This window comes from Phoenix dactylifera, chromosome 4 (assembly GCF_009389715.1).
Source record: "Phoenix dactylifera cultivar Barhee BC4 chromosome 4, palm_55x_up_171113_PBpolish2nd_filt_p, whole genome shotgun sequence".
Lineage (NCBI taxonomy): Eukaryota > Viridiplantae > Streptophyta > Magnoliopsida > Arecales > Arecaceae > Phoenix > Phoenix dactylifera.
The window spans coordinates 12,739,737-12,748,549 of record NC_052395.1 but is presented as its reverse complement, the minus strand read 5'-3'; the positions used below and the strand labels follow the sequence as shown (position 1 = coordinate 12,748,549).

General features: G+C 42.7%; 2 protein-coding genes across 2 annotated transcripts; one reads left to right on the top strand and one right to left on the bottom strand.

Annotated features, from left to right (window-relative positions):
* Positions 1-2,419: 2,419 nt before the first annotated feature.
* LOC103712680 (serine carboxypeptidase-like 50) lies at positions 2,420-4,142 on the top strand. Its single transcript, XM_008799264.4, has one exon. It carries the CDS (start codon positions 2,595-2,597, stop codon positions 3,936-3,938), a length of 1,344 nt encoding a protein of 447 aa, XP_008797486.2. The 5' UTR covers positions 2,420-2,594; the 3' UTR covers positions 3,939-4,142.
* A 414-nt stretch (positions 4,143-4,556) lies between these two features.
* LOC103712720 (pentatricopeptide repeat-containing protein At4g02750) lies at positions 4,557-8,177 on the bottom strand. The gene is made up of 2 exons (XM_008799325.4): positions 6,446-8,177; positions 4,557-5,753 (listed from the first exon to the last, which is right to left on the bottom strand). The coding sequence occupies exons 1-2, from the start codon at positions 7,973-7,975 to the stop codon at positions 4,947-4,949; spliced, it is 2,337 nt and encodes a 778-aa protein (XP_008797547.2). The 5' UTR covers positions 7,976-8,177; the 3' UTR covers positions 4,557-4,946.
* Positions 8,178-8,813: the final 636 nt, after the last annotated feature.

Here is an 8,813-nt window from a genome sequence, read left to right as displayed (position 1 = left end):
CGAGAAAGGACGATGCTAATACTCTACGCCGGTCCAAAAATCTACCGTTACTCGTGTCATTGCGCCGCTAGCATTATAGCTATGTTGCCAAAATCAATTAGCTAAGGTAAAATTTTTTTGCTTCCATATTTTTTTAAATATTAAACTCAATGGTAGCTTTGTAGAACTGGGCCTTACTTCCAACCAAATGGTTCACCGGATGCTCTCTGCTCGGACACGTGGTCTGGAAGAGCTTATCGGGTGGGGAGGGTATGAGTAAAAATGTAAAACCGGCCGGCATGCTCAATACACTGTCATTTCTGTCTGCATTGAATATTCTCCTGACAGGGTAGGGGCCCAGTGGGGACTGCTACTTGGGGGTAGGCTTGTCCCTTCCTCCCCCTTCCTCTTTTCCTAAGCAAAAAAAATAAAATAAAATAAAATAATATATGTATATAAATATTCTTCTAAAATTGATATTTTTATGTATATTTTTATAAAATACTTGTTTTGCATGTATACTTTTTTTTTCTTTTTTTCTTGCATATATGCCCATTCCATCTAATGCCGAAGAAATTAACGATTTAAAATTTAAAATGACCGAAATATTCTTAATAAGTAAATGTGCAAAAAAATATAATTGAGAAATATATATATGTAAATAATACTTTGTGAGGGTATGCACGCAAAAAATTCTAAGATAAATTATAACCTACACTGCATGCGCATGCCACCAATCATTCCTATGAGCCTTGTTCATAAGATAGATCACTATTGAAATGAGTGGTTATGATTGGTGACGTGCAATATGAAGTCTCTAAAAAAAATAATTTTAAGATATAATAGATGTGATTTATATTTTTTATTAGCACAAAATTAACTTATAAGATAAAAATAATATTAATTACTTTTTAATATTTGTTCTACGCTTAAATAAACGAAATATGTTGGTGCGGTGGGTTTATGGATGTGAATGTGTGGGAAGGACCTGGTTGGCACCTGGCGGAATTCAAATTCACGGTCTTACATGAGCAATCTACAAACATAGATGACGTTACATCGTACATGCTCCCTTACCGAAGTTTTCATGAGATAACATTTTTGCCCTTTCATTATGACCTTTCAACGTATGCTCATTGGGGCTCGTTTGATTCATGGAAAAATAAAAAAAAAAAGTAAAAAAATACCTCTACTTTGAGTGGAGTTTTCAAAAAAGAAAGGGACGAAAAAATTATACTCCCGTATAAATATGATTTCTTTGTTTCATGAAAAAGCCTTTTTCATGAGAAACATGGAAAAGTTACTTTTCCATGATCCAAAAATTAAAATATTTTTATTTTTTAAAAAAAAGCCCTTCACGAATTTTTATTTGATCCAAAGCATTAAAAACCTAATTTTTATTAAGGATATAGGAATTATATATAACTTTTTCAGAAAAATGGATGGTCAACCAAACATAAGCACTTTGAAAATCTGTCACTTTTCCATGGTTAACAAAACATGACAAAAGTACTTTCTCAGATATTCCCTTATCAGAAATCTGCTTCTCAGAAATCATGTTCTTATAAGGAAAAATGCTTTCCGCGAACCAAACGAGCCCTAGAAAATATAAAAATATCTAACTGATAGTTGTCAGCTTGTGAGATCTCAACAATTTGCAAAATATTGATATATATATCTAATACAAAATTTTAGATATTTATCCATATAATCTCATAACATGAAAATACTTTGATAAACATGGGACCGTATATCATGTTTCTTCCTCTTATCCATCTCATGAACACATCAATCAACCAAGTGTTAGCTGGGACATGATTCCAGTTTTTCTTTACTAGTTTATGGCCAAGTTACATCAAAACCTCACCTCCCTTTTGAGCTTTGTTGTAAAACCCTCGTCTTTTAGAATTAGCCTCCACTCTTCTCCCTTTTCTCTCAAATTAAAATCCTAAACGTGACAAATCATTGTGCTGTGGGATTTTGAAATGAATCATAGAATGGTGGGCGAGTGCCATGCCTTAAGATGCAAAGGATTAGGATGTTTCAGGATTGAAGGAAGAAAGGATAGAAGGCACATGATTTTTGGTAGGAAGGAGAAAAGCGGAAGCAAGCAGCTGAAGGGTTCTGAATGACTCGGACAGAGGATATGGAAGGCAACATGGAGAAGGAAAGCAAGGAGAATTAATATCAATTAGGAATGACTTGCAACCTGTTTGCTATTATATGTAACCTGTTTCCATTCAGGACTTGTTGCCGTCAACCATTTATAATGGATGGGCTTTCAAAGGAATCCATCTGATACTAGAAATGCTTTAATATAAACCTCTATCAATCATGGGCCAGTCTTCTCAAAGTTCAAATGCACAAAGTTCATGGGCTCTTACGGAAACTGAAGCGGGAAAGAGATGGATCTGGACCCAATAACGATTACTGATTATGCTTTTATAATTTCATAGAAAACATGATATACAAGATAAGTACTAGTAAAAATCATAAATATTATATTAGGTACCATCAAAACCAGAGAGAAGTCTGCCTCGGCCTTCCATCGCTCTATCAAACAACATTCCCCACTATTAAACATCACCCCACAAAAACAGATCACAATTTATCCCATGGTGATGGAGTCAACTCTCTTCTTCCTCCTCCCCTTCTTAGCCTTCCTCCTCCTCCTCCCCGCCGCTCCAACCTCTCTCTTCCCCAAAGAAGCTCTCCCCACCAAATCTGGCTACCTTCCCATCAACGCCACCACCTCCAATTCGTCCGCCGCCCTCTTCTATGCCTACTACGAAGCCCAGCATCCCCTCACCCCCATCTCCCGCACCCCACTCCTCGTCTGGCTCCAGGGCGGCCCCGGCTGCTCCTCCATGCTCGGCAACCTATTCGAGCTCGGCCCCTGGCTCGTCGCCACCGACGAGCCCACCCTCCGCTCCAATCCCGCTGCCTGGAACCGCCGCTTCGGCCTCCTCTTCATCGACAGCCCCCTCGGCACCGGCTTCAGCACTGCCGCCAACCCCGACGACATCCCCCGGGACCAGACCACCGTGGCCAGACACCTCTGGGGCGCCCTCCAGTCTTTCCTCTCTTCCAATTCCTCTTTCAAGACCCGCCCACTCTACCTCACCGGCGAGAGCTACGCCGGGAAGTACATCCCGGCCGCCGGGTACTACATCCTGCAGCAGAACTCCCAGCTGCCGAGGCCCCGCGGGATTAATTTAAAGGGTGTTGCGATTGGGAACGGGCTGACGCACCCGGTGGCGCAGGTGGCGACGCATGCGGCGAGCGCGTACTTCACCGGGCTGATCAACGAGAGGCAGAGAGGGTACCTTGAGGAGCTTCAGAGCATCGCGATGAAATTGACACTGGAGGAAAAGTGGTCCGAGGCATCGGATGCGAGAGGGCGGGTCTTGCAACGGCTGCAGAACATGACGGGGCTGGCAACTCTGTATGACCTGTCAAAGAAAAAGCCTTACGAATCCGACATGGTTGGGGTTCTACTGAACAAGGATGAGGTGAAGGAGGCACTGGGTGTCGCCAAAGGGGTGGTTTGGGAAGAATGCGGCGACACCGTGGGAAGTGTTCTGCATGAAGACGTGATGAAGAGCGTGAAGTTCATGGCGGAGGAGCTGGTGAGGAAGAGCAGGGTGCTGCTGTACCAGGGGATATATGATTTGAGAGATGGGGTGGTATCGACGGAGGCTTGGATGAGGGAGATGGAGTGGGAGGGCCTGGAGGACTTCCTGCGGGCGGAGAGGAAGGTCTGGAAGGTGAATGGGGAGCTGGCCGGGTATGTGCAGAGGTGGGGGAGCTTGAGCCATGTCGTCGTCTCCGGGGCCGGGCATCTCGTCCCTGCTGACCAGGGCCAGAGCTCTCAGGCGATGATTGAGGATTGGGTACTGGAGAAGGGGTTGTTTAGTGAACCTGGTAAGGAAGCTCCAGTTCTCAGGAGAGCTCACTGAATGAAATATTGGAGGTCTCAGGTAAGCTTATTGCAATAAGATGTCTTCTTGATATCAGGCACTGCTGTACATCATACTCCTCCTGAAGCATCATTAGCAGTTGCTGCAATTTGTAGCCAAACCAGTTAAGCAGAATTATCATCCCTTCACTGTGATGTTCATTGGCATTTGAATTAAGCTGTGTCGGTCGATGAATAGTTCTTACATCACTGATTTCCAAATTTAATGACTTTCGAGCTTACTCAAACTAGCTGTTCCAGCATCCATGTTTAACAAATAATCCCCAGAGAAATGCCAACCCTCATTATCCAGGAGCTTGCTTGCTTTCTGCAACCTGTTGGAGAATTCCATATTTGTTTGATCTCTCAGGTGGTAGCTAGCCTCTCTAAGCTGCTCCGTCTACCAATTCTTAAAACCAAGCATTTCAGTCAAAATTTGCAGTGCTCTGTGTATGGGCATAAGGCAAAGGATGGGACGACTGATATCTTCATTATACCCCAGAAACTCTGGAATCACAAGACCTGTTTCTTCACATAATCATAGAACATATCCAACAAGCTTTATCCCAATTATCCTGGCTCGGCTTCATGGATCTTTCTTCATCATTTGTGATGATAATGCGCCATCGCTGGCTGGCTTTACCATATCTTTTCTCACTTCATTTCTGAGCGGGCTTCTTCCCTCATCATTGACTCTAAAGCAGATATGGTGTTTTCACAAAGCTAGCACAAGATGCCATTTCAACAGAGACCAATTGTATCTCAATTCAGGTTTCTCTTATGAGTTCAATCTTATCCTAAATTTCAACCAATCACAAGAAGACATATCCTTGTAACGTCGGATCCAGAATTTGTATAATCCAAATTTCTTCCTTCTGAAATTTGCATGGTATAGGGCAACTATTGCGTGTAAAATTAATGTAAATAAATCTTAGGGTTCTTCCAGTGAACATTAAATTATGATGTTGCAGAGCAACTTTGACAATCCTAAAGTCAAATCTGTTTACTCTCACCAGTAATCCCCACATGAGCACGACCCACCACTAAAATGGTGGAAACGATTGGAATCTCGCAAAATTACCAACCTATTCTCAATAGCAGATATATGCTTGAAAGCATTGTGGCAGTCCTCACATACTCTGAGGTTCTTGATCACTCGAATGGGCCTCCCCGGGGGAACATTTAAAATTCCAAATGCAACAGCAAGCTTCTCACTGTGATATTTAAGCATGTGTTCTTTCTCCTCCTCTTCCACATCATGCAAAACCATCTCTGTAGCAGATACATAACCTGCTTTCTTCATCTTCACATCCAATTCCTCTAGAAAACTATATATCTTCTCCTTATCAGGGTGCACTGAGTCCCCAACTGAAAATGTATGAACCTTGTTCTTCACCTCAATCCAACTGAACCCAGGAACTTTCCTTACACCTCTTTCCTGCATCATCACCCTCATTTTATCTACATCAGTCCATTTACCTGACGATGCATATAAATTTGAAAGAAGAACATACATTCCAGCATTATCAGGCTCCATCTCAAATATCCTTTCAGCTGCCCTCTCACCTAATTTAGTGTTCCGATGAATCCTGCTTGCACCTAATAAAGCACCCCACATAGATGCATCTGGCTCGAATGGCATCTCTCTAATAAGAGCTTCAGCATCTGCCAAGCGTCCTGCTCGGCCGAGAAGATCTATCATGCAAGTATAGTGTTCTGGTTTTGCGGTTATCCCGAAATCTCGATGCAGAGAATAAAAGTAAGCAATGCCTTTATCCACCAATCCTGCATGGCTACATGCTGACAGGACTCCAACCTGAGAAAAGTGAGATGAGGAAATGAATATAACAGCATGAGATAAGAAATACCAACTTGCGTTATCTACTAGCAATCCAATGTTCGTTTTTGCATGCTTTATATGACGCAGGTCACATCTCTATCAGATTAGTATCCTCTACAGAGTTTGAGATCACTGGAGCTAAGAAGGAAATACAGTATCTTCACTATCATCTTCTAAGCCCCATATTTAGGAAGCATGCTTCATTGATGATAAAAATACTAGTCAAACTAAGGAAGCATATTTATCGGCAAGAACAGATTAAAAGACAAGTCCAAATAATACTCTGAGACACTATATCAGCAAAATGACTACAAATAGTTAAACACTAATTAAAAGCAAGTGCATTTTCATGCGCTCACTATTAGTGTCATAGTGCAAACTAAGTGCTGCCTTAGTGGTCACACCCTGCTGCCTAACACAAAGGTTCTGGGTTCGAATCTGCAATAGTGTATCCCCAAGAATTTAGACCTGGGTAATACATAGTATTGGGTTGATCTCCCACCCTTTCTCTCAAAAATATTATTATCTTATTTAGAGACTATTATCCAGATGATTCTGCGGTATGGAACTACTCAATTATTTATGGAACTACTTAGATATGATATATAATAGATGCAGTATATAGCAAAGTTTTGTCAGCACTTTATTTAGGTTCAAGGAATGGTTACCATGGTAATGTCATCTGGCTTTGTGTTTGTTGCTCTCATCATATCAAATATCTCCAATGCCTCCTTCCCGAACCCATGCCTAGCATAACCAGCAATCATGGTGTTCCACGAGACGACATCCCTCTCTGCCATCTCATTAAACGCCTTGTATGCCTCATCTATGCTCCCGCACTTACAATACATTGCGAGGAGCGCATTCCCAACAAAGCAACCCATCCCGTAACCTGCCTTCACAAGCCTCCCATGCACCTGCGTTCCACACTCCAACATTGCAATGTCAGCGCATGTGCTCAACACACAAGTGAATGACGACCGATTCATCCTCTCCCTGCTCCTACCCATCCCTACGAAGAGCCGCAACGCCTCCTCGCTGAACCCACCCTGGGAGCACCCAGCAATCATGGCAGCCCACGAGACGGAATCCCTCTGGGGCATCATATCAAACATCTCACGAGCCCGTTCGATCATCCCGGCCTGTGCATACCCCGTGATCATTGTGTTCCAGGAGTTGACATTCCTGCATGGCATTGAGTTGAAAAGCTCCTCCGCCTCATCCATCCTCCGACACTGCACATATGCCGCAATCATTGCATTCCATGAGACCGAGTTCCTCTCCGGCATCTTATCGAACATCTTCCTCGCCTCGTCCAGCATCCCATTTTGGGCGTACCCGGAAACCATCGCCGTCCAAGTGAATACGTCCTTATAAGGAGACCCATCAAAAAGCCTCTTCGCCTCAGCCATATCCCCGCTCTGGGCATACCCCGATATCATGGTATTCCACGACACCACATCCCTCTGAGGCATCCGGTCGAAGAGCTGCCGGGCCTCGGCCATCCTCTTCCTCTGGGCATAGCCAGCAATCATGGCATTCCAGGAGACAGTCTCCCAGTGGGGATTCGAGTCGAACAGCTGCCGCGCGGCTTCGAGGCGGCCATTCCCGACATAGGCAGCGAGAAGGCCGTTCCAGGAGATGGCATTCCTGTTCGGGGTGCGGTCGAACATGTCTTGTGCCAGCTCGACGAGACCGCTGCCGGCGTAGGCGGAGATCATGGTGTTCCAGGAGACAGTGTCTTTTTCGGGCATTTCATCGAACAGGCGGCGGGCGGATGCGAGGTCGCGGTTGCAAACGTGACCGTGGATCATAGTGTTCCAGGAGACGGCATCGCGACGGGGCATGGCAGCGAAAACGCGGAGGGCGACGGGGAAGCGGCCGTTGGCGATGTAGCCCGAGATCATGGTGTTCCAGGAGACGGTGGAGCGGCGGGGCATCCGGTCGAAGAGGTCGGCAGCGGCGTCGCAGCGGCCGTGGCGCATATGGTCGGTGATGGCCTTGTTCCATCGCAGGATCTCGGCGTCGGAGGTGGCCGAATTCTTTCTCCTCTTGTTCTTCTTCGTGTTATTGTTACCGAGATTATCATTATTATTAACAGCGTTAGAAGAGGATGGGACGGCAGGGTGGTGGGTTGAGGTGGTCTCGGCGACGGCGGTGTGGAAGAGTCGGCGGACGTCCTTGTAAACGTGGCGCATCGTTAATTTGTTGATCTGTGGCGCTCCTCGGTCTCAGGAACATTTTTAAGCCATTTCAAGATGGTCATTGGACATGTAACGGATCAACCGTCCTTGCGACGAATGCCGTGCAGAATGTTGGCAAAAGTCGGGCTTCGTATTTGTGTCATTATCGTTTTTAATTAATATTAGAAAGATTGGAATCATTGTTGGAAAGCCATCATGGTTCGTTGGAGAGGAGAGAGGAAGCCGGGCTCCTTGATGCAAAAGTCCATTCTTCACTTGCAGACTTTTGGGTAGCGGTTTGGTAACCCAAATAGGATCATCAAGATAATCTTAGATCACTTAAAATTATGGTATTTGGCATGCTTTGTTCTAGTGATTAACGATTTTCAAATATTAACGAATAATTTATTTAGTATTATATGAAAATCCAAGATCACTCACCATATAATACCAAAATTATTTCTTATATATTCCAAATAATTGATTTATTAATCATATAAAATATATTATAATAAAATATAATAATGATTAATCATTAATTTATTCTATAAAAATATATTTATTAGTTCTATAAATTATTAATTCTATAAGATATACTAGTTACTATCGTAGAATTAATATTTTTATTGATACTTACTAATAATTATTTTGATTAGGAAAATAAGATCAATAAAACTAAGATATTAAATACTTTTATTCTATAAATATAAAGTACAATAATATTTATACTATACTTTAAAATTACCATTGAATAATAATATAATAATAATATATTATAATATTAATATAATATTAATATAATATTAATATAATATTAATTATTGATATAATATATTAACGATATATTGATGAA